Below are 26,652 nucleotides of genomic sequence, written 5' to 3'. Positions count from 1 at the left end.
ACCAGAGCCCTGCTCACTCAGCTTTGGAATTTAAATTTCCTCCACTTAAAGTCCTGCAGTGGTTTGGGACTTGGGAAAAGCATTTAGTGCCAAATTTCCACTCCACCAGACAAAATAAAACTGTGTTGGCAATTCAGACACACTTGTCTGGCAAGCAGACTTTATTTCAAGGCACCAGTCCTGACCTCACTAGATTTAAAGACCAGCCAGAACGACAGAATGTGTACCTCGGTACCACAGGAAAGGTGGAGTTGAGCACACCGAGATTATGTTTCATTACTCTTTTTTTTTTTCCCCTCCAATATATACTATTCATTTTAGAAAGCTTTGAAAAAAGTCAGGCTGAAGGCCTTTCTTAGGCATGGTGCTGAGTATTCAAAATGCTGTGGAAGGGAATGGAAGCAGTGAGTGTACATTGCCTCTGGAAAAGAAGCTCAAAGTAGGAGACAACTCCACCATGTCCTTGTCCCATGACACTGGTACAGAAAAAACTTAGAGCTCAGAATTTCACCCAAATGCCCCCGTGAGACTTTCTAGACTAAAGGATCTTTGGCTGATGTATTACGCCTGTGTCAGCATTAGGAGGGGATGTGACCAGAGGACAGTGCAGCTGCACATCAGGCAGCTCCGGCAGGTGGTAGAAGTTAGAGGAGCCTTCAGGGTGATCTAACCTAGGGTGAGGGAAATCAATCCTGAGACTCAGTGAGCTGTAATTGGCTCCCTGACAGCCATTTTTCTTGCCAGGTGGAAACGGTTCAGCAGACAATCTGAGCCCAGGAACTTCTTCCTGAAGAGAGCTAAAGCTGCCTGATGTTAGAAATAGAGCAGCTGAGGGTGTTTCCTTTTTCAACTAGATTGGTGGCTCAGTAAGCCAGCATTGTTTCTGGTTCAGACTAGATTAAAAGTGAGTGGAGTACTCTGTTAGATAATACTCTCTTTTGCCCACCACATGTAACTTTTCAAAGTACAGATGCATATTCTGCATGCCACTTGGTGACCTTTGAACATCACTTCTGAAAATGCAGAAATATGCCAAAAACACTTTTTCAAAGGGTGACTGCAGGCTACAGTAGATCTTCATGCGAGTCTTACCCTGGGGGAGCCATGAGTCTTTCCATCGTCATCCCCCTGTGAAAAGCCCTTATGAGTGCTCTCGGTGTCCAGATAAATGAGCCCAGAGCTCAGATCTTGCCAATTTGTTGCCTGAAGTGTTGCTTTGCAAGCTCCATGTTTGGGGAAAGAGGAGAGGAGGGTTGTTTGATACCCTGTTTCACACTGGGCTGGTGGAACGAACTGTAGAGAATAGTCCCCAGGGACCAGTGGGGTGTATGAAAGTCTGTGGCTGTTGTTGCATTATCTGGCCATCTGTATCTGTGGTGAGGAGTACCTTCCTTCATGAATAGTTACATGGGAAACAACAAAATGGTAGAGACTTGCAATTTGAACCTCAATTTCAAGAATAAGTGTTCTTCATGAGGACTGGACAAGCACCTATTTAAATTTTCTGCTTCCTTTTCTTTTTCTCCTTTTGCTATTCTAACTGGTGTCTACCCGCTTTCAAGGAATGGTGTTTGTGTTTTAAACCTAAGGTTTGGGTTTCTCCACTGCAGGATCTCTGCAGGAGCACCTAGGCTAGCCTGTTTACCAAATGCAGCTGCATGCATGGACCTGTGTGCCAAAATGGCACATATCTGTTTGTTATGGGATGTGCCTCCTTGGGATAATAAAACCAGCTGTTGTCTTCCAGGTTCTGAAAATAAAACAACTGGGTTTTTTAATCATCATATCAGGAACAATGGTTTTTTATAACCCAAGTTCATTGTTTAAATGTCTGTGACTACTCTGGTCTCATTTGATTCACTTTGTTCCCAGGGCTTGGTAGCTTGGGGTGGAAGTATTTGAGAAGGGCTCAGTGCAAAGATACTTTCTGAAAACAGATGGTCTCTAACTGATGTCTTTCAGCTGAGAAGAGATTATTTTGAATATTTACCAGAGAAAAGGTTTCTCCTCAAGATGTGTGGGCTAATGGGCCTCAGACTTTTGTTCATTAGCTGAAGGCAGACAGTAACAGATAAAATTCACAGCTGAGTAAAACTCTCATTATGTTCTAGTACCTGTGTTTCTTTAGTTTCTTTAAGCCTCTTATGGAATTTCTTTAAAGACAAGGCACCTATTGTCAGCAGCTTATTGCAGCTGTTGAAAAAGCGGTAGCTATCTATGTATTAAACCTACAGAGAACTTTTTTTTAAATGCAGAGTTTAGAGATGTTGTTATACATATACAACTGCAGTTACAGAGAACAGAAGCTGTGTAAGTAACTCCTTGCACACATCACTGAAAAGGCCTGTAAATTGTCATAAATCTTAAGTCTAGTGAGACAACTTTTAAAACACCATAAATATGGCAAGCAGTGTTTCAGTCTTTCCATCATGTTCTGGAATAAGGTTACAGAAAGCTGTGATTACCTCCCTGGATAAGTATACAATGAACATGGAGTATTGTATTCAGTAAGTGCTTGCACCTACTTTGCTTACAGGTGATCAGGTCAGAAAATGTACAGCCACCTGCAATTAGACTTTACTGGTTCAGTAAAGGCATTAATAACTTATACCTATATGGAGGCCTTATCTTTGTGTCACCCTTTCAGCTTTTTTAATGTAGTAAGATACACACACTCAGGACAAAACACTGCAGAGACAAAACAGTCCCCACATTTTTACTTGCGTGGTTTGCATTTTTCATCCTCTAGCCTCCTGACTCTCCCTTTCCACATTTCTTTCTCCCCTCTTCTCATTAACTTCTCCTCTCAAAAAAACCCCAACAAAAACCACCAAAACCCAAATCTTCTCTTTCCCTTTCTAAAAATCATACGTATTTTATAGCCATCATCCCTGTCTTTTTCTGTCTTTGTAGATTTGGGCTACAAACAGGTGCTGAAGAAGTTATTCAACTTTTCCCTTTTGGAAAAAAACACGCCATTTTGGATAAGAGGGAGTTTTATGTGCACGGCAGTGCAGGCATTTCAACTAAGAGTACCTATGTCACCATTCCGCACCCTCTACCTTAAGACAAGAAATTTTGTCATTTATGATTCATGCTCAGGCCATTATTGCTCATTCTTTGAACCCAGTGCACTTCTTCCCTAGCAGAGGCCAGAGAAGGCTTGATTAGAATAGCCTGGAAATGCTCTCTGGCCACGATTTTCTCAGCATGCAATGCTGCTTGTTATTATCTGACTTCTTTCCTGTGGGACAAGGGTGTACCTGAACAAGATGAATAATAAAATCTTAAGTGCCTTCACAAAGGACATAGCACTATTAGTCAGCATCATGTGGTTAAACAAATGTTCTAGAAAGCCAAAGGCAGACTAAGCTTTAAAATGGCCTAGATGCCAGAGATTAAAGCTGTATCTGCAGCCTGCACCTCATACAGAATACAAAGAGGGAAAAAGATAAAAAACTAACAAGCTGGTAGTATAGATTACATTCCTTTTTCATAGCTGGGATTACTCAAGACACAAGCAGTTTTCTACAGCTTAACTTGTTGAAAATAGAAGAGACGTAATCAGTGTAAGCTCTATTATGCCTTTGTGTTTGATAGATTTATGTCTGTAGTGATGACTTTTAGAATACGATTTTGATACCAGACTCCTAAGACAATGACTGCTGTGTTATCAGTGTTGCCAGGAATTGTCAGAGAAATTCTGATAAACCTCCAAAGTGATATGTTTGCACTTTTAAATCCATTTATGTACGTGTAAACTCTAGTTTTTATCTTGGAAGTTTTAAAGACTTTTTAAAAAATTAGACATTTTGGTGCTTCAGGATGTAAATGGCCTCTTCCCGCTATGAATTAAGAAACAGCCTTCTGTTGTGAAAAAACTATTCCACAATTGTCTTTCAGGTGGTAGCTGTTCAAACCTAAGAAATATCATAGTTAAAGAATTTGCAGTTGTTTGTCGTTGGCATATACTGTAATATATGGCTTTTTCTGTACTAATGCAAAAAGAGCCCCTTTGGCCAAAGCATGTTATTGACTGTTGACTATATTGGCTCACTGAATATAAATCCAATTTCATACCCAGAACATATCTGTACCTCTGGAAATGCCAGACAGTTGCTTTCAGGCACAGATTTGTTTAGGGATTGGTAAAACTTGGTGGGAAGTGGCAAATTTCTGTTTGGTGGGTGGGGTGGGGAAGGCCAAACTTTGTGTTTCAGTTCTTCAACATCTGCAACTGAGGTCTTTCAGGGTGAGCCATTATGTACTTAGATAGCTGGAACTGGCTGTAGTCAGAACAAGCTGTAATCTTGTGCTGAAGTGTCCTTTATGATGCCATTTCATCTGCCGTAACTCAAAACAGTCTGAGTTTTCCCTATTGTTTCTCCCATTCCTTCCTAAAACTCTTCTCAGTGGCAAGTTCTTCCGATCATCAAGCACAGCTCAGACACATTCAGGCATCATATTTGTTAATCCAATCTTATTAATACTGATTTTCATCTGTGATACATTCCTGTAGTGTTGATGCAGAAGCAAACTTGGAATGGGAACTTTGTTGGTTCTTGCCGTCTGTTCTGTTTACAGCTGCCTAACCTTGACAAAATAATTAATGTCAAGTCCATGGATTGTTACTGTTCCAGGGCTTGTGTTTGTTTATTTCTCTTTAGATGGAAGGATATACTGGCTGATGTAAACGTCTGTCTATTATGCATTCTTATCAGTACCATCCCTCATACAAGCACACACAATGTGCATTTCATTATTTTGTATTTCAGTTTTACAGCCTTCCTTAGAAACTGATGCCTAAAGTTTATTAAGTTAGACTTTGTCAAGGAAGATGGGTTTTAGAGGAGGATTTGGAGGGGAAAGTTCAGAAAGATAATACTTCAGCTTTGCATCTGTGGACTGAACAATCACAAGCACTTTCCTTCATATTATTTTCAGTTATTTGTTTCCTCCAAACCAAAGTAATTCAGTACAGTCACTCAAAGAACTATTTGCCCTTGCAAGTAAAAATTCCCATCCCCATATACAGACTCAGAAAACTCGGATGAAATTTAGTCTAACTGCAGTCCAACATCCAGACATTTCATTCATCAAGAGTTATGGACTGAAGATGTCCTCCTGAGATTGTCCAAATACAGCACAATTTGACCAGTGGAAGCTCACAAAGTTGCCAGTTGCAATTATACACCTTACATAAGTAATATTTTTGCAGCTTGTACTGGGTAAACAGAAGTACCTGAAAATGTAATGAGGTCTCAAGGATGAGTGTTGATTGTTTGCATTTGTACTGCTTAACAGGTGGGTATCTTCTTGAACCTCTGCCCTGAAGAAAATCTATCTGCTTGCATGAAACATGCCTGTGTTTCATGCCCATTGACAGAGATGTGATTTATTTATTTGTCACAGACACAGAGACCTGTGATTATGGCTGGCACAAGTTCCAAGGACAGTGCTACAAATACTTTGCCCATCGGCGTACATGGGACACAGCTGAAAGGGAATGCCGTCTCCAGGGAGCACACTTGACAAGCATCTTGTCTCATGAGGAGCAGATCTTTGTGAACCGTATGTACTGTTAGGATTCCTCTAAACAAGAGTGGGCACTGAGGGTTCAAAGCTAGTGAAATATCCTCCTGATGACTCAGCTTTTACATCTCCATCTTAAAATATACTTTTAGAATGTTTAAAAGGCACACTTTGTGTTCTTCATGTTTATTTTTTCAGTGAATGCAAGTTCCCTATAACTATTAAGTTATTATTTGTTACATAGCAAATACTTTGTTTTTGAGGAGGAGAACAGGAACTGTTTTTTTGGCATTGGAAATTGATGAAACATATTTTTCTGGAGGCTTTAGATTTTTTGTGCACCTGACATCAACGACCACGCCACCATATATTATATTAGGTAGGCATAAAGAAATAGTTCCTGTATGTTGTGTGACACAATTTAGACAACACTGGTCACAGCCTAATCAAAACTTTAAAAAAGTAGATTAAAATACATGCTTTTATTATTTTAATCTTTTTTGCTTTTTTTCCTCCCCTTCATATGCGGTCAGGTAGGAAACTAATCTGTTTTCTTTGGGAGACACCATCAGGAGGGAAGAGACATGATTGTTTAAAACTGTAGATGAGAATCTGCGTATTTATAGACATCCCAAATTAAAACCAAAAAGCTGAAAAACAGCCTGTAAATAGTTGTTTGTATAATGAGTAGAAGAATCTTAAGAACAGGATGTCTGATTCATTCTGTGCAAATTCTTTTTATTTTCTTTGGTGAAATCTCTTCCTTTTATGGGAAGGTTAATAAAAATATCCTTCTGGTTCCTTAGGTATTGGGCATGACTACCAGTGGATTGGCCTCAACGACAAGATGTTTGAGCGTGATTTCCGCTGGACTGATGGTAGCCCACTGGTAAGATGCCTTTGAAATGAAATCACTCATTCATTTCTTTTTGTGGTGGCTTATCAAATTCCCACCAGCAATGAGGGAAGCTTCATGAAAAAATGTAGTCACTAAATATGCACCCATGCAAACAGCCAGCAAACTCTTGTTTTGGGATAACTACTATTTTGTGGTGTAGTTCTAAAATCTTATTCTTAGTTCTTTTTATTGTATATGTGGGAGCTCTCAAAGCTTCCAAACAGAAAAACAAAAAATCTAAGACTGTAATTTAAGGGTCTCTGCAGGAGCTGGTTTGTTCTCTTCTGGTCTTACACAAGCACACATGTGGCAATTCTCCTCTCCCTTCTGTATATGAAGCAGAATGCATTTTTTGGGTGAGAATATGGCATTCAAGCTCTTGCATTCGCTGGGTCTGTGAGAGTGCACAAAGGAGCCTCGCAAGTATTGTTGGAGATTGTTTCTAGTCTGTATGGCAGCTCTACAGCTAGGATGGAGAAGCAGCCATCCTTAGGTGGTTCAGGAGGCCTGTAACCAATAATCTGTCCATAAAATTTTAAGATGCTGTTGATACCTCTATTGCTTTAAAACAAGAAGGAAAATCAGCAGAAGGAGAGGGAGAACACTCTCTACCTACATTTAACTAACCTAAATCAAAGAGCTGATGGATACAGGAAATGATTGAGCTCTTTCCAATTCAAAACAGTCTCTTTTGTAGAAGGGACAGGTGATTTATTGCTGTTTAACACCTATTGAAGAACATTACTTTAAAAAAAAGCCAAACTGGTTATGCTTATTATTTTCCTTTCCAGTTGTGAATTCTTAAAGCAGAAAGCATCTGGACACACGTACGCACATGCTCACACATGCATGCAGTGATCATTGCTGCATACCATGTGGCTACAACTTATGTAGAAAGACACCTGGGGCAAAGCAGGTTTCATTTATTACCATTTCATTAAATAACCAGAGGTTTAAAATCCTCTAAAATGACTTGTAAATCAGCCATTTCTTGGGGAAACTACCATGTGTGGCAGGTGACAGCACAGGGAGTAAGAAAAAGATAATGAAACTTTTTGTTGCCTGACTGATTGCTCAGTGTATCTGCAGTGGTACCAATGCACCCATTTGTGCTTGGAGCCACAAAGTCTTGCAGAATGTAAGCAGAAGGGTTTCATTTCATCATTTTCTCTTGCCTATCCTTATGTATTTTTGGGCACACAAGATGTGCCATGGCCTTGAACTTTAGTCATTCTGGGTGAGTTCATTCTCTGTCTCCTGATGTGGCTTCTTACACCTCACTGACAGTAACAGGCACCCTCTGAGGGTGTTTCAGGTTTGGTTGGAGCTCAGGGGTGGTCCAGGCTGTCTGCAGTGGCTGGTCAAGGATCTTACACTTTACTAAGGGATCTAAATTTAGGTGAGATAAATTTGGGCATAAATGTAGTGCCTGAAGGGGCAGACCATCTTACACTAGGAAGTGTAAAACAAGATATACACTCATATATTCCAAAGACAAGTTTGGTATGTCACTGAATGATGAATTCAAGGAAATTAAAATTGGGGCTGAGATTCTCTTTTTTATTTCAGGCTACTGGGCAAATGTGGTATTACATTTTTACTTTAATTTTCAATTTTAAGAAACAAAGATATCCTAGGAACAGAATAAGACCATCTGTCCAACAGATTTATCTTTTGATTGATCTTTTTTCCACTTTATTTTTCTTTTCTTTTTAACAACTTCCCTCTGTCTCTTCCTTCAGAAACAATTTAGGTGTCTCTTGAAATCATTTATGTTCATTGCTTCAATAGGTTTCCCTCATAACTTATTCCATATGGTTTCTGGATACCATGGTTCTGAGCAGCTTCCTCATTTGCTCCTTTTCCCTAGTTTTTAACTTATTTTTCTTACTTTCTAACCACTCTTCTGGTTACAGTGATTTATTACTTTTCTAGTAATTAATAGGAACAATAACATAATTAAATACATGAATCAAATGTATTTCCCTGATGATTGTCTTAAAATTCCAATGAATTTGAATACTAAGTCAAAAAATTACGTCATTTATATATTTGCAGGTGAACAGTAGTCATTATAGTGTTAAATGCATTAATATAATTTATGATCATAAAAATCAGCATTATTACATCAACACTCAGGTTCTAACTTGAATTTCTGGGATTAGAGCTAGCTCTTGCATATAGCCAAAATATAAATAGCCTTCTTGTGTTTTACGTATCAGGGTGCATCTGTAATTCAGCTGTTTCTAGTTTTGTTGCCCAGCTCCATGCTTTCTCCAAGACAATATTATCTATCTACAGATCTATTCAACACTTCTGGCATAAAGGACAATTTCTCAAATCTGGTGAGGATTCCTCTGATATAAGAGTTTTCTTGGACATACTATCAGAAAAGTCACTCCAGCTCTTAGATAGACTGTGCATCTGCAATTCACATACATTCATCTTTATTTTGATACTTGTTTGAATTTTCTGCCAATAACAGCTTGGTTTAATTTGAAAAACATGCTTACATGATTTTATTAGGTTTTGGATTAAAAAAAAAAAGTTCTGATGCTTGGTAGAGTTAAAAGAAAAAGCAAATGAACAGCAACAGCAAGACATATTGTGGATGGAATTGTTGGTGCAGTGCTGCAGTTGACCCATTACTGCCCAGATGAAATAGCTGTGATATATTTTAGTGATTTCTCTTTCACATGAGTTTTCTTTCTGAACCAAAAAAAAGCCCCTAGAATTGGGAATCATTGAACCACAGGCTCTACCAAGGGAGATTATGGAATAAGTTTGGATTACTTTGGTACTCATTTTCCATGGACATAAGGAAACCCACAACTTAAATACCCAGTATGTTGAAAGGAACTCTTTTGCCAGGTGTTGGCATGTATTTTATTAGCAATTTCTGGAAAAAGGATCAAATACCCTTTTTTTTCTTTGCATCTAAAAGGTATTTCAACCAATGAGTTCAATGGAAGGAAATCAGCCATTTTTTGACATTTTCAGCTCATGCCACATTGTGTTTTCCAGATTTTTTAAGCTGAAGCTAAGTGCCAGTTACCATTAAAAATGATAGCTGGACAAAGCACGTACATGAGTTCCCTAGTGAAAACCAACAAACGTACTTCCAAGTGCACTGCACTTTGTTTCTAACTACAGTGAACTATTAAATACACATGCCTACCCTTAGCTATTTTTTGTGGACATCATAGCCATATGCAGCACTGCCATATAAATCTTGTGCTCTCCAACTTCCATTGGCTACCAAAATACAGGGGGGGCTTTTTTTGAGCACACTTCTTGTCTCTCCATGTGAGATGAGGGTGATAAACTCACCTTTGTCATTGGCCTAGTAATGTGAGAAAGCTTAAATTCTCAGATGAGGCTGTGGAAATTTTCCTTACCTCATCAATCAGTGGATCATAGTTTTGCCGATCAAATAAGCGAGGGCCATTCAGTTTTCTGTGCAGTGTCCAGGTGAGATCAGTTCATGACCCTTCACTGGGATTGGAGGTTGGTTTGTTTTTTAAGGTGTGTGGGACAATGTAACCAAGATTTTTAAAAAGTGAGCATATAGAATTAAGGTTCTTACTGGGAAACCTACACTGAACCTAGAATACCCTTGACAGGCCCACAGCCCTACTAAAAACAGGGGCAATTATTTAGGGGCCTAGTAGTGGAGTAAGTATAGTCAGCCACTTTTGATATCTTGCCATTCTTTTTTTAACCCCTATAGAAAATACTGGCTGTTAGCAATTCATCAAAACCAGCAGCAGTCAAAAAAGCCCCTCTATTCCTGTGCATGTTTTTCAGGTATCAACTGGAATTTCTGTTTAACTTGCAAAAATAATGCCAGTAAGCAAGTATTGGAATAAATGAAGTGTGATCTTGTAAATACATGCTCTGATTCTCAGAGTTCCTCAAGGAAAATGTTGATGTCTTGAATAGCAAAGCAAGTACAATCTGATTCAGTGAGAAGGCAAGGAATAGTGCTTTAAAACTTTTTGGTCCACGTGACTTTTGTCCATATCTGTATTGAGTCTACCCGTTTTCCATAACAAGAGCTTTTAAGACAAGGAAAATTATCCTAACAAAATAGAAGTGGGCACATTCCTAAATCATAGTATTATAGGCTCTGTTCTTGCAAAGAAAACTTGAGGAGGCTTTTTGATCTACCTCACTGAAGTGTTTGATGCATAGTTATCTGTGTGCTTTTAGGGGATTTTGGCAGGTTTATTTCTTAACTGTGAAGTGGTTTTTAATTTAAAACTGCTCAGCAGTTTCCTGCCTTTCAGGCAAAATGTCATAATCTTATGCAATGGATGGGGTTGTGTAGGTAAAGTCTCACCATCTCCCAGTAAAAAGATGCCTTTTCAGCATGCTGTACCCACTACATCCCAAACACATACTGAGCTTGAAAAGTGCAAAATAACATGAATGAAGTAGTTGGGTCATACCTCTCATGCCCTAAAGTTTAATTTCAGTTCAGGTGCTACTTTTCCATAAAGAAATTACTTTCCAGGTAACTGATATTTCATTATATTGTATTTTATTGTCCAGGACAATTTGCTTATAATTGTCTTTTTTGCAATTCCTTTAAAAAACAAATTGGGACCTTATTGGCTAAGGTCAGAGTATGTCTTCAAAGAAGCTCCTTGGCTAAGCTTAGGCTACCTTGTTCAACAAGCAGAACAAAATAAGCTATAATTATACTAAACTGTGGAATCCATTGCTGACCATCCATATGAATCTGATTTGTTCTGATTTTATGTACTCTATCTGTATGGCAGAAAGCAATCTTTTCTCATCTACAATGTGTTCCTGCTCTGTCTCTCTGTTCTCTTTTCTTTTTTCTGTTTTTGAAAGAAAGAATTTTTCAGTGTTTCCAGTGGTTGGGAGAGGTGGATTCGTGTTCTGGACCTGATGGGCCACATGAAGAACACTTGGCAGCAGCAACCATTCCCTTTTTATATCAAGGGAAAAGAGTTGATTGCAGCTGTGTTAGTACAGCATAAAAAGTGAATGCTCTTTCAGGAAACCTAGATCCTCACTTGTGGTGCAAGTTCAGTGAGAGTTGGAGATTAGGGGCCACTGCCACAACCATGGACTTGGAATACCAGCAACATCTGAGATAGCATGGGCCAGTAGGAAGGGAATTTGTAAGCTGCAAACTTTGGCATATCTGCCTAGTCCCTAACTTCAGATAATTTGTTTCAAAGGTGAAGGTAGTGAGAGCAGGTACTGAAGTGTGTTCAGAGAACTCACAGCACCCCAACGTTTTTAAAGCTTCATTATTCATTACTTCCTTAAAATAAAGCCAATTTCTGCTTAAGACATTTCAGGTATGATTACATTGACAGATGGAAGAGGCAGAAGAAAATAATATAGTATTTTAAAGAGCATGTTTCATTAGCTCTGCTTTTCTTCTATTGCAGTGTAGTTATAGGGCTGTTCTGTTGGCATTTGGTATGGGAAAGCATTAGTTTTCCTCTGATTTACATTCTACATGGGAATGAAGATGGCTATATGTAAGACTGTGTTTACATTTAAAAAATTACAGAATCAAAATTTTTCCTGCACTTTTCTGTAGACTTTTCTCCCAGCATTTCTGTGATAGTGAACAACTCTTTAAGGATGAATCATGGATAATCTTCATCCTACGATTATCATAAAAAGCTCTAAGCAATAAAAAAAATTGTATTTGGGAAAATCACAGTGATACAGGAGAAGAAAGCAAGGCCCAAATACTTGCACAACTATGTGAACAGAGGAATTTGTCCATGCCTACTTGGATCTTTGTATACTTTAAACTTGATGTAATACAAACTACAAAATAACAGAACTTACATTATCAGTGGAGACATTTAATAATTGGCTTGATCAAAGGAAGAGTGAACACAATGTGACATTTGAAAATATCTTAGGGAAATTGAATTTAAATAATTCACTTAGTTCTGTGAATAGTAACTTTTACAGCTGTAAAGCACACCCATCCAAATAGAAAAAATCTGGTGTTGCTTTTGGCAGCTTCTCCATTGTATTTGGACTGCTGGCCTTTCACTGTTAAGGACCCTTGTGAGCAGGCATAGCGGTAAAGGAGTCCTTTGGAGCTATTCATGTTATGGATTAAGCGCATATAGCTACTTGGGGTTGTGCCTTGGGCCTCTGTCTCACAAGGGGAGTTATTCATATCCCTTGGAAAATGCTGCTGATAATTAGTGCTTTGTAGGGCGGTGAGCTCACTCCCATTACATAAGATTAGTGCTGTAATAAGGAGCTGGCTAGTGTCGGTGGCCAGATTGTCTGTCACTTGGAGAATGCTGCCAGCTAGGAAAGTAATGGGGCATATTGCCACTTTTAAAACTGTCCAGAGACTCTACATTAGTTTTTCTTCCCTTCAGGATAGGAGCGTTTATGCTTTGTGTTTTGCAGTGCTGGACCTCAGGTTGTCAGTATTAGGTAGCTATATTAAAAAAAACAACAACAACAAAAAAAGGAAAATAAAACAGAAGTTTAATTCTGGCAAAAACAAAGCCCTCTCTTTTCCTTCCTTTATTGGTCAGTGAATCAGAATGCTTTAACTTGAGCAAATCTGTAACTGCACCCCTCTCAGAGTAACTTCATTAAACACAAAAACCTTCAAAAGGCATGGAGTATTGTAGGGAAGGAGCCTGCCTCTGAGGGTTAAATAAAGCAAACAAACTAAAAAGTACTGTAGTCAGCTGCAAACAAAAAGCTTATTGTGCCCATGTCCCACAGGATCCTTGGAGAAGGAGATTTTAAATCTACCAAATGTTTTCGTTTTGTGCTGCAGTCAGTCATTACAGCCTCTTTTTAAGATGCTCATTTGACCTGCATTTAAATGGAGGAGAACTATATAATGTTATTAATGACAGGTATATTTTTAGTTCAGTATGTCATAGGCAGTAAGGAGGGCCTCTTGGACAAAGTGGTTTTTTGTCTCATTTTTACAAGGGGGGTCAGCAGTTACTTCAGAGCCTCATTATGGTTGGCTCTGGGCTAAAACTCTTGGACAGCTTCAAACCTGTAGTAATTGTTGATATAAATGACAAAGTGCAGGATTTTCCTTTTTTTCAGTGGCTGTCCTGGTAGTTGTGTACAAAAAGAATGAGTCACACCCCATGCAATTTGCATCATGTTGATAATATATAACTATGTTAGTGTGACTTCCAAAGAACATGTATTATACTAAGCAACATTTAACACCCTGCCATACTTTTCTTCCACAGTAAAACACCTGCCCATTAGCAAGAGAATTTCACCAACTCTTTGCCACTCATTTTTCAGTCTCTGTGCTAAGGTGACTTCTGAAAGCCCAACACACACAGTATACCCACAAAATTGAACTATACAGTGTGTGAACCATGATGAAAGTTATTACTCTAAGAAGAGTTGGTACAGAGCAGATAAAAGTCAATGGAGTTGTGTCCACTGGCTTCAGTTAGTTTTTAAAGAGTTAATAAAAGAGATATCTTTTCTGAATTATTATTGTGCAACTACACAAAATTAGTATCTGGACTCAGTAATGTGTAGACATTGCCATCTAGTGGGGGCTTCCTGCTATACTTAGTGGTTTCTGCTTCTCATGGGAAAGTCATACTCTGGTATTGTTTCAAAAAAATGTCAGAGCTAGTCATCCGCTCCACCACACAATCAACTCCCCCCTAAAAGACAGCACTAATAGTGCTTTTATGTTTCAGCTTCATCAGCTAGCCTTTTTTACTTGTTTCATTTCTATTTCTTAGATTTCTTTCCCAAATTTATTTTTGCATAGATCTGACGGCTTATTCAATCTGCAATCAGTGCTTGTGGATATTCATAGATATACATGAGTGTATGTTATTCAGAGTCCTTTTTTTGCAAGCTGTTGCACAGGAAATCAAAGAGTCTTTCAATACATCCCGCTGCTCTCTTACCAAAAATCCTTTTCAGGTGAAATCTTTTGCAAGGGTCTTTAGCAAAGCTCCTTCTGGGAGTTTGTCTTTCTCACAGTGTGACTGTGTAATGGTGAGTGTTGGGTGCCTGCCTCATCCAAATCCTGCCAGTTTCCCAAATCCCATGCAAAAAAACCCCTCAGATTAAGGGCTTGAGGGAAGCCATTCAACTATGATATAACATATATCAGGATCATGACATGATTTTTATGTGTACTTGTAGATAAGTTTAAATACAGCAGCTGCCTTCAAATTGACTAAAATTTCTCCCAGCAAAGATTTACCAACACACTTAGCTTGGTGCCTCCTTCAGCAAGTTACTTTAGCATGTGTCTGAATTGTGCATGGGATCTACCCTATAGAGTTTAGGGCACCACCTATGTCTTTAAAGCAAGGTATATGCTTAAGCATTCACTGAATGGAGTTTTTAATCTCATGAATGCTTTTGGTGAGTTCTGTCAGACTGCTCCCATTCATAAAATTAAACAGAAAAATCCTTTGCAGGACTGGGGTGAAATTAAGTGAAACAGAGCCTATGCTCTAAGCTAGTTTCTTGTCTTTCCCAATGTATAAATGCATTTAAATACTAGGTGAACTTAATGGAAGTATTTCAGACATTGCCAAATCTTCACAGTAATCTGTTTGAATTTTTTTTATCAAAAGGAAATGCAATCCCTTTGAAACTTCCCATGAGTGTCTCATGTAACAGAATCAGTGCTGTATAACAGCATGAGACACGAACGAGGGTTTTCTGAACTGATCCATATACTCATTGTAACCTTGTGCTGATCTTGTTGTAGTTCAGCCAATCTATAAAACTGGGTAATTGCCAGGACTTACTGAAAGTGAAATGTAATTTTTAGTTAAGCTATCCAATTACAACAGAACCTCCACAGCGAGGGACTTGTTCAGGGGCTTTCCTGATAAAGATTTCTAAGAATTTGTTTGCTATTGTGAAAAATATGTATTCCTCTTCTTAGCAGAGTTATGGGGGGAAAAAAGGACAATAGCCAGTAAGATTTGCAGTGGTGGTTTCAGCTTGTTTAGTGATAAATACCAGGCAGGAAGAGTTGCTTCACTTTAAGATGAAGTATCCAGTCAGCCAGTCCCTACATCTTTCCTTGTTTTTTTGATTTGCCTCATTAGTCTTGTATTAGGAAGCAATCAGACAGGGAAGCAGCTAGAATGAATGAAAATAAAAATCACACTAGAAATTACAGGTCCCCAAAAGTGCCAAGACAGATTTGTACTTTAAGCTTATTCAAACATGTTGAAAACATGCTTCCTTTTCCCAGAAGGAAAAGCATTAACCCTGTAAATCTAAACAGATGTATTTCAAGTAAATTATGTCCTAGCTTTAGTTATGTACAGAAGATTATTTGCCTTTACACATTAAGGAGGTCAAGCAGTAAAGTTTTGTTTGCATCAGTAGTTTATTTTGTTGTGCTTCATTGAACACAGTGCTTGTTGACTATTTTGGAATACAAAATCCAAGCGATTGATCTCAGCCACTTGGTATGCCTTTTGAAGATAAGGAATGACTGAAATTTCCAGATGATTGTCACAAAGCTGAGATACTGCTTACACATGGATTCAGCTTGGCAGTGCAAACATCTGAAAGAACTGAGTGGATTACTCACTAATAAGGAAATGAGTCTCTCAAATAAGGCTGGTTATCTGAAAATTTAAATAACAAATCTCCCACAAGGTAGGATCTTGTTCATGATGGGAAGGCTATGCTCATTCAGTTTAATTAGCAGCCATCTGAATGAGAAAAAATAGTGAGTAGCTAATAAAGTTAGCTGCTTTACAGTTCTTGCTATAATCCTGGCTTTCTTAGATTTAATTTATGTGAAAAGTAGGCCTGTCACCCAACTGGCAGATTATGGCTGTGCATTAATTCAATGCCATATAAGGAAATCCTCCCCCAAAATGTGGAACTTAATAATATGTCTTCATGGGCTCTTGTAACCATCACATCCAAGCTCCTCCTGTGAGGCAAGAGAATATATAGTCACTGTTTTACAGACTGGGAATCAGCCAGTCAAGTGCATTGTCTAATGCCACGTAGGAAGCCTGAAGAACTGAATCCCATCTCAGCTGCAGCTCGGTTAACCCATGGACCATTCACCCTCTTTCTGCAGGAAAATTTTCAGAGCTCTTTACCAGAGAAAGCTAGAACAACTAAATCTAATGTGTCAGCACAGACTTTGGTTTCAACAAAAAAACTGTACAAGAAAGATTAATTAATTATTACAGTATCGTTAAAGGCATAAAGAGCATAACAAGAGCTCCAGTTTTCAGCCTGAAATGATGGCAAGACAGACAAGTGGTGTGGCTCCCGAAGGACCAAATGAATGTACAGGGACAAAAATCCTGTCCCCAATGCTAGGTCCTGCAGTTGCCTGATTACACAGAAACCACAGTTTTTTGATAAAAAACACCCAAGTGTCTTGCTATCATGGATGTTGAGATTTGCAGAGTGGCAGGTGCAGTGGTGTCTGCCTGAGCCTGAGGTGTGTGTTTGCAGGCTTCACTCCCCTGCATTGCTTTGAACTTCCCTCTCCACAGCCATCTCAGCAAAGCACGCTTAATAGCTGGAGGAGAAAAGTGTAGCTGGCCAAACCTCCTTTGAAGTACATTTTGAGTCATGTACATAATTAAGATTATATGTCCTAAAATGTACAGTCTGGCAGTGCTTTACATCTTAATCCATGGGAAAACTTCACGTGTTATGGTAATGTTTCTTAAAAAACAGGGTAGTAATAGTTTTTATGTCCCCCTGTGTGATCATCCAGTGTTAAGTATTTCTGCTGAGGGAGAACTAAAAGGGTCATAGCAGCTTTTCTTCCATGTATTAACTTAGCATTTGAATCTATTTAGGTTTACAGAAACATAAGTTGTATCTTATGAATGATACAGCTAAGAGTATTGCTAAAGGTGTCTACTGAAGCTTGGTTGTTGGGAAAAGGATGTCTTGAGCTTTATCAATTCAAACACAGTGCTCCTTAGTGCAGTTTCATTGGTCTGCTGAGACAATGACAGTTTACATGAAGATATAACCTAGCAGCAGGGTGGCTGGAATGATGCCAGCAGGTTTTGGCTCATCTGTGAATATGCCTGATCTTTTTTGGACATGATCTTAAAAACCAAACAAACCTAAATGATACATGTTGCCAAGGCCTGAAGTTAATTTTTTTTTTTTTTTGTACAATATACTTTTCTAAAAGACATTATGCATTGAAATACAAGGATCTTAAATGACATAGCCACTTTGAAAAGGGAATTGTATTCAGGGTATTTTGAGCAGTGTTTCTCAACAGAATAATTATGACCTGAGTATCTTAGATGCTTACTGCACTTATTGCAAGGGTAGGGGAGTCTTAGCACACTTGGTATGAGAGATTGTAAGGAATACCTTTGAAAACAAACAGTACAAATCAATATGTGACTTATGAAATTTGGTTCTTTCCCATTGATTTTTTGATGATATAGGTTTACTGGAGATAGTGTAGTCACTCCTGTTTTAGACTAGTGTAAGTGAAAAACAGAATCATGCTCATGGTCATGCAAAAATGTATCTGTAAGAGGAAAACAAAATATTAGTTTATTTGTCTAGCAACTTATTCCACTCAAACTGTGAGAATCTTTTTGTATCGTTATCCCATTATCAGTGGCTAAATAAGGCATTGAAAAACTACAGAAGAGCTGGGTGGAGACCTAAGAAAGCAATTCAGCAGTCTGGAACTTCCTCTGCTAAGCAATTCTGGCACTAAACCCAAGCAAAATCAGAGTTACTCAGCCAAAATAAATCTGTGCAATGACGATATCAAATGTGAGGTAACAGCAAGTCACGCTGGAGGATATCAGACATTCTTGAATAAACCACAGGGCCTAGATTGGCCTTTGCCATTACACTGCAGCCCTGCCAGCAAAGCAAACAAATATTCTGGAGTCATTATGGCAAGGCAAGTAAGAGCATATGGAGTCTATGTGCTTAGGGTGGGAGCTGGCAAGCTGCTGAGCACCTTCAGCTCACACGCCCCCAATAGCCATTAAATATCCTTCATTCCCACACTCTGATCCCTATGGAAGCAAACATCTCTGTAGTATAATTTCCACAAGAAACAGCTGCAAGGCTTGTTTAAGTCTTTCTTTTGCTGTCAGGGTGTATTGATCAAAATTTTCTATCACTAACCTGGCTGTTTAATTTTTCTATGTGTCTGTATGTCTGGGCATATTCTTGAAGGTTATTGGATTGCCTCAGCTTAAGAAGTTGCTGCCCATTGTCTGAGCAGTGTAACCAACCATGCATACACTCGTGACTTACATTAGCACATCTTAATTTTCAGCTGGGTTGGGTAGTAAGACATTCAGAGGTGAAAGTGAGAGGTGATCGCTTCTTGCTGCTTACCCCATCTCCGCAACACTCAGACAGATTTCCCTGCAGCATGAGTGAAACCTACACCGATTTTCCTTCAATGCCTTATACTTTGTGGTGCTCCGGAAGGTGCATCACAGCCCCCCATGTAGAGGACATGGAGCAGGTATCTGGGGCAGTACCATCAGCAAGCCTAAGCCTTCCATGTGTGCATGCACTCAGCTATCTCTGGTTTAGGCGGCAGTAGCTTTCTATGTTGTGGTAGCATGACCTTTTCCAATCAGATTCCTGCATCCTTAACCAGCTCTGCTATAAAAAGGTGCTAGACCTTTGGCTCAGTGGCCATTCCAAAATACCCTTTTGGAAAAGGGGTCTTGGAGCACCCTAAATTACATTAATACACACCATGCATAGGCATATTCCTTCCTCCTCTTTTTCCTTCTCGCTGGCTCATGAGATACACACAGAACTTGCTTTTCTTTTTTGCACTAGGTGTTGCAGGAAGCCCCCCCCCCCCCCCCCCCGCAGATCCCATTTGACTCATATGTATGGTATTTGGCTACTGTGCTTGCAAAACTCATACTCTGATTTATAAGCTAATGTGAAATGCTGAATTCTGCACTTGAGTGCACTTGACTTAGTGTGTATTGTAGTTTAGGACTATTAAACACTGAAAGGTAGAGATGGAATTAAGTTAGTTCCACATAAAAAGGGGGATGCTTTATTAGAGGTAATAAATTCAGTGCAGAACGAATTTATTTAGACCATGATTGTTAAATTGCTTGGATAATTAAAACCTGTGATGGTTAAGATGACACGTGGTTGGAAAAGGTTAAGTATTTAACTCAGTTTTTTCATAGTTTGATTCATTGTAAGGTAAATACTACTTGTGTGGGATATGTTAACTTTATTTCTAAAATGTGTTTGCCCAGGCAGTGAATAGCGGTTATTTCATAATGTTAAGAAAATAGAAAGCTAAACTTTCATGACATTTATATGGGCCAGCTCTAGACAGAAAGATGTAAGCACTGAGGAAAATATAAGCACTGTAGAAACTGTGTCATTTTGACCATACAAGGGGCTAGCTGCCTGTTTAATGTCTGGCATTTATGTAAATTCCAGTTCTTTCAGATATCTATTTTTATCCTTCATTAAATTCTTCTTGGAGTGACACAACAGAAATCCCAAAGAAAATCGCTAAGAATAGTTTCCCAAACCTTCTCTTGCTTTTCTTTACATAACATTATGCAAATCTCAATTTACTGTGCTTCATTTTGAACAAAGATGAAACAAGAAGTGGGATAACGATTACCCCACCTCTACTGATTGCAAGGACAGTAGGCTATATGTCCCCTACCAAGGACTACTGCATAGATTTTCAATCAGTGTGACACTCCCTTTGTTTCTATTTTACTTGCTTATTGATTGAGAAACAGACTGAATCCTCCCTAATTTTCATCCCAAAATGACATTGTGCAATGATGAGCTTAGCCATGCTTGAAAGAGTCCATTCTACAGTGGAATAAATGCAGGTTTAGCCCATGCATGGAGCTGTGCGCAGCCTGCCAGCAGCCAGCATCCGCAGCTCCTAGCAGGGACATATCTTTAGGCAGATGCAGAGCTGAAAGCTGCAGAGATGTAGAGCTAAATAACTGCAGACCCACATGGAGCCAGCTTGGATCCCAAAGGACAGAGCCTGCCAGATCGATATGCCAGACGTATGTCCTAGGTGCAGGGCTAAGAAACTATTTTTTATTTTTTATGCTAAAGATATTTTTCAGCTATTCAAATGTTCTTTTTTCTGTGTGTGTCACATACCAACAATCAGATTTCTACTTGTAAAACTAGTGTGCCAGTTTCTGGTTTTATTCATATATATTCATAGATATCTGGAGTTAGTTTTTCTACAGAGGGCAGAATTTGGATCATCATTTCTAAAGCTGAAAGGCTGCTATATATGCTTAGACTGCCACCTAGGCCTTTTTAATGGAAATATCAATCTGCAATGCTCTGGGGGCACATTTTGACACCTTTACTTATTTTACACCTAATTCTGCACGTCATGCCATTGAATGACTTCATTAAATGAGGTCAGAGAATAAATAATTTGAGTCTGAGAAGGTAGCCTGTAATTTGCCATTTAGTAGACGTGGACTAACAAGGGTTACAGGCTATTTACTACATTTCCTAGCATTCCACTTCATGTCTGTCTATGTAGGAAAGAGTGTGTTTCAACACACTTAGGATCAGATTTTGCTTGTGCTGAAATGTGTCACTTTGTTTTGTTCATCTGAGATCAGTTTACAGTAAGTGAGAAGTTAGATCAGATTTTTTTTTTCCCCATTAATATAATCTGTTAATAGAGTGGGAGGATATTATAAATCTAGCTTTGTTTAGTTCGTGGTTAACAGCCAGAATCAAACAATTGAGATTGCTTTTCACCGAAGTTAATATTGTGTGTTCTTCTGTAAAATGGAATGTAAATATACTCCAGCACTGGGAATAATGGTTTTGCTCCTCTTTTCTGCAGCAATATGAGAACTGGCGACCAAATCAGCCAGACAGCTTCTTTTCTGCTGGAGAAGACTGTGTTGTTATAATATGGCATGAGAATGGGCAGTGGAATGATGTACCATGCAATTATCACCTTACCTATACCTGCAAGAAAGGAACAGGTACAAACTTTCCAGTAACAATAGCATAAGTCTCTAAATTCCAGTTTTATAAAGTTAAAATGACAATTTCTAGCTGATTTCTGGTGACCAATACAGTGAGCCCTCAACTGAGTTAGCCTCACAAAGTCATCCTTTGTCTGTATCCACGTATTACATCTCTAGCTAATCTGTTCTTGAGTCAGGAACAAAAGTGCACACAGCTGAAACTCTTGGTTAAAACCAGGCAAATTTCTTCTTAGGTACAGATCTCAGCAAAACAGGCATTCATGTACCTGGCAGGCCTGCTTTACTTGCATACCATGAAAATATTGCCAACTCTTCTTTCCTGCGATGGCATCACCATGAAGTATGTGGGCAGCAGAATACTGGTAGGCAGTCAGAGCAGGCAGCTGACCATTGGTATGTGGTTAGCTTTTTGTTTTCAGTTGAGCTTACTCTTCACCCATCAAGTAATGTTGACCTTTGTCTTCCTCTTTTCCAAAACCATCTAGTTTAATGGCACCGCTGGAATCTGAAAAGCACATTTAGTTTCTACACTGTTAAAGCTGATACTTACAGGAAACCTGACTGTTACCAGGAGCTGTACAGAAATACTTTAGGAATTGCCTCTGCCTCTTCAGACTGGGAAAGTAAAGAAGCAGCCAAAATCTTGTGTGTGCTCCATTGTTTCCTGATTACCATTTACAACTTTTTGTTAACATGTTCTCTGGGCATTGAAGGATCCATCAGTTTTAAGTGCTTTTAAATAGTCTATTGTTGAGGAAGTATTGAAAATGAGACTTTTGTCTTAAATGCCTGTAATAACTTCACTGATTTTCAGGTTTTGCAGCTTTCCAGTGAAAATCACTTCTTTACGTGAGTATGCCAACCTTTTTGGCTCAAGTTTACATCAGAAATTTAAACCCCAAAGGCAATACTAGCCGTACTGTCTGCTGTTTTCCAATTTTCATCATTACTGTATTTGGTCTACAAGACTGGAGAACTACATAAAAGATTGATCTCCCCGTCCTTATTTGGATATGTCTCTTGGGAGTCTAACTGAAGTCCCTTGACATCTTCCCTTAGCCAGGGTTTAGAGGTCAGTACCATATTCAGAAGTGCATTTACAACCTGATGTTTTGGGTTATGTTCTCTCTTCCTTTCAGTTGCTTGTGGTCAGCCTCCCGTTGTGGAAAACGCAAAGACCTTTGGGAAGATGAAACCTCGTTATGAGATCAACTCCCTTATTAGATATCACTGCAAAGATGGTTTCATCCAGCGTCATATTCCAACCATCCGGTGTCAAGGGAATGGAAGATGGGATATGCCTAAAATTACTTGCATGAATCGTGAGTTCTTTGAAAGCAAACCAGTGCTGGATCAGAAGCAATAGACTAATTTAAGATTAATAAGTAATGAACATGTAGTTTAAGAGAAGTGCAAATCTGGTATGACAGATTATGACAGTAATACTGCTCACTCTAGCTGTAGGAAAAAACACCAGGCCTCCAAAACTAATGAAAATGTTCCTCTTCTGTTTTTACAGAAGCCACTAAGATTCTTTTAAAGTGAAAAACAATGCTCTTACAAAGCCCCTGAAATCAACAGGTTCCTAATAATACTAACAATCCTTTCTGCAACTGTGGTCTAAGTGTGTGTAAGAGATGCTTCTCCTGTCTGTAACATGGTCATAGTACCAATTATTCATTTGTTAACCCTCTCATTAATCAAGAATAAATGGAACTGTAATGTGAAGCATAGCCAGCCCAGTCATAGTTAAATAATTTTAAATTAATTTCCCCTTTTTCCTCCTTCTCATTGCAGCGTCCACATACCAAAGGACTTACTCTAAGAAATACTACTATAAACATTCTTCATCAGGAAAGGGAACATCATTAAATTCATCAAAACACTACCATCGTTGGATCAGGACATGGCAGGACTCAAGGCGCTGAGAGCTAAATGGTGAATGGGGATTTCCACCATTTCCGCCAAAGTCATAACTTTCTGTGCCTTTTCTATCACTTATGGGAGTATTATCGAATTGTTTTGAAACTATGGACTGCGGTATTCACAATGAATTTTGCAAAAATATGGTGTTTATCAGAAAATTAAAAAAAAAAAAAAAAAAGGAGAAGTGCTTATGGGGATAAAAGGTAACCATTTCCAGCCTATAAAGATTATTAGTTTTCTATATGCCATCGGTGTGGACCATTTTATGATATATACCAGCCTTCTGCAATATTTAAACAGCTCGATTTTAGCACCAATGAAAATGTAAATAAGATGATTTTAATGTTGTTTAATTGTGTGTTGTTTTTGAAATCCTGTATATAAAATGAAAAGTCACACTAATTTCTGGCATATTTATGGTTAGAATGGCCTCAGAGGTCTTCAGTCATTTATGACATTGTTTCTGTGTTGTTTACCTAGGCTGGAAATGGTTGAAATAACTTCACTGACTGAAATTTGCTCTTATCAGGTGAAGATAAACACACAAGTGACATGACTTTTTTTTTTAATGGCAACTGTGCCAATTTCTATCCAAGGTACAGTTTGTGTCCATGTGATGCAAAGTTTAGACAGAGCACATAAAAGTGGCATGAAGCATGAACTAGGGACTGCAATGTGGAACTTTATTTCTGCTCTCCATTCCAGCTTCACCATTCATGAGAAAGGACTGCATGGAGGAGTTGTGTATGACAAGGAGGGCCTGTAAAAATCCAAGTGCTAATACATTAACTTTATCAACCAGGGCCACTTTTTTGAAAAGAAAAAAAAAAGGAAAAAAAAGAAAAAAATTTACTTTCACAACATTAACCACAAGGTCTATATTACAGGTCTCTGCATTCTAAAATGGAGATAGACCTGGTGTTTGGGGGATTTTTTTTTGTAAAAAACAAACAAAAATCAAAAAAGTAAATAATTTTGTATATATAACCATTTTTTAATCTTTTTATAAAGTAATGAATGTTTGTGTATGAATGCTGCAGCTGTGAAGCGTACATAAATAAATGAAGTAAGCCATACTGATTTAATTTATTGGATGTTATTTTACCCATGCAAAGAAGATTAAAAGAGCTCGCCAGTGCAGTATTAGCCCCTGAGCTCCACTTTTGGAACCATCTTTCAGTTCAACTGCTATTTCCCTGGAGAACAAAATTCCTGCTATACAGGATCATTTGTTTGTGGTTAGATGGGTGAGAACCGTGTGACTTACAGAAGAATCAGAATCTTGGCTTTCTAGAAAGAAGTGTGTGCACAGAGAGATTATAGGTTGTAGTTGGTGCAGTGTGTACGTAGGAGTTTTCTATTATGATTTCTTACCCTGGTCAGCTCGATGACTGACCTGGATGTGTACAGTAAATGTAGAAGGTAACATTTGAAACGACCTCTCCACAGAAAGGACTGTTATTTCTGCAAAGTGCCTTGCACACCTTTGGGCACAGGACAAAAAACAAAAAACAAAACACAACAAAAGGTGAAAATAAAGAACAGTAAGTTCCCAATGATATACCTTTTAAAATAACATTACAAATACAAACACAGATGGGAGGTTTACGCCTTTGTGTTAGTGTGGGGATATGATGCAAAAAAGTTGAAAGGGAAAGGAAAAGAAATGAAACCCAGCCAACACGTAAGAGTTTGTACTAGGCAGAGCTGCCCATGGAGTGACCCTGCCATAGCTCATTGGGAACAGTAATTACAGCTCCAGACAACATCTCTTAAAAAATTGCAGTGACTGCTCCATCAAGTGTACCCAATCTTTATGCGTTCAATGTGGCAGTGCGTCACTGTGTTGGCTGGTTCATTCCCCACCCCTCGCCCCCAAACAATGCACATAATACTTTTCTCTATTTATATTATTATCTTGTATAGTGTATAATGTGAATGTCTGTTTTTTTGTGAATGAAAGTCTAAAATCTTTGTAACTTTTATATCTGCTTCTGTTTCACCAAAGAAACAAGGTTTTGCTATACTGTGACTTGTCTTGTTATTGCATGTCTTCCTGTTTAAATCTATGCAATGTGATTTTTTTCATATGAATACAATTAGACTGTCAGGTACTTCACAATTATCATGGGCTTAGTCAAGTGCCCACTGGAGTCAAAGAGAGTCAGCTGGCTGAACTTTAGTAGGTGCTGGATTTGACTTTATATGAGCAGCTCTAGGGGATATTTTAAGATATACATTGTATGTTTTGAAGTCGATTATTGCTTGTATAAGTCAAGGCTCTGTTCATAAATATACAGTATTCTACACATCACTTCCTTGTACCAGAAACATACAGAACAGAAAATATATTTTAACACTTTGCAAACTTTCTCACCATATGTATAAAAACCCCTGCATAGATTTGTTGTTTTCTTGTCTACTTGTTGGATTTAAACAATGTTGTAAGGCATTCAGATAACATTGTGATTGTAGTTTTAAATAGGTTAGATACAGTGCTTATATTGATTTTTTTCACCTCCTTCTATTACGCATAATAAAATAGGACTGACAACATTCCTTATTAAAAAAAAAAAACAAAAAAACCAAAAAAACCTGTTACCCATGCTTGTTTATTTAGACAGAGGATGGAACTTTATTAAGCTCTGAAAACTTTTTCTATTACTTATCTAACCCCCAAATGTTCCAATACCAACCCCCTGCAAAATGCACCCACTCATATCACAAAGTTAGGTCTGCTGTGAAGGCAGGGCATTACTATGAGTGCCGTGATGCCTTTATGTGGAGCATCTCTGAACTCCAGTGTGCGGAAGCATGTTGGGATTGGAGTAGAGGGATAGAAGACAAAACTAGAGATTTAAATACAGATTTGCTGAGTGAGTATTTCTTAGCTCTGCTTCCTTGCCTTTCAAGTTAAACCAGAATTCTTTTTAACTTATTTTTCAAAGTTACCATGTATCTGCTGCAGAAATAGAAGAGTCCGCTTCAAATTGTGTTTACAAGGACAGGCAAGACAAGTATCAGAGTGGTATTCCTGTAGTAATCTTCCCCTTTTGCATGAGTATTAAACTTTTTGTCTCTACTAACACACTGTCTGGCATTTAAAAGGATACAGAAACAGCTGTAGACTAGGAGGTGGAAAGGTTAGGAGAGGTTGGGGCACTGATGATTAAAGTAATTAGCTTAAAGTAGTTCAGATGTGCACTGAACGTCATGGGTTGCCACCAGCACATGGAGTATCTGGTTCAACCAAGGCTCAGGCTGCAGCTTTGTGCACAGAGCTCA

General features: G+C 38.5%; 1 protein-coding gene across 3 annotated transcripts in view; it reads left to right on the top strand.

Annotated features, from left to right (window-relative positions):
- The window catches only part of VCAN (versican), a 111,259-nt gene extending 86,375 nt beyond the window's left edge, over window positions 1-24,884 (top strand). Inside the window, exons 11-16 of one of the 3 annotated variants that reach the window (XM_052776822.1) lie at window positions 5,413-5,571; window positions 6,339-6,421; window positions 21,291-21,435; window positions 21,675-21,803; window positions 22,581-22,763; window positions 23,239-24,884. In XM_052776822.1, the coding sequence (XP_052632782.1) occupies window positions 5,413-5,571; window positions 6,339-6,421; window positions 21,291-21,435; window positions 21,675-21,803; window positions 22,581-22,763; window positions 23,239-23,369 (830 nt within the window). In that variant the 3' untranslated portion in view covers window positions 23,370-24,884. Of the gene's footprint in view, window positions 1-5,412; window positions 5,572-6,338; window positions 6,422-21,290; window positions 21,436-21,674; window positions 21,804-21,926; window positions 22,764-23,238 lie in introns of those variants that run through there. The other 2 variants (XM_052776823.1, XM_052776824.1) reach the window with 2 other exon arrangements.
- Window positions 24,885-26,652: the final 1,768 nt, after the last annotated feature.

Source organism: Harpia harpyja, chromosome Z, assembly GCF_026419915.1.
Source record: "Harpia harpyja isolate bHarHar1 chromosome Z, bHarHar1 primary haplotype, whole genome shotgun sequence".
Lineage (NCBI taxonomy): Eukaryota > Metazoa > Chordata > Aves > Accipitriformes > Accipitridae > Harpia > Harpia harpyja.
The sequence above is the reverse complement of the archived record's forward strand: the minus strand, read 5'-3'. Positions and strand labels throughout refer to the sequence as shown.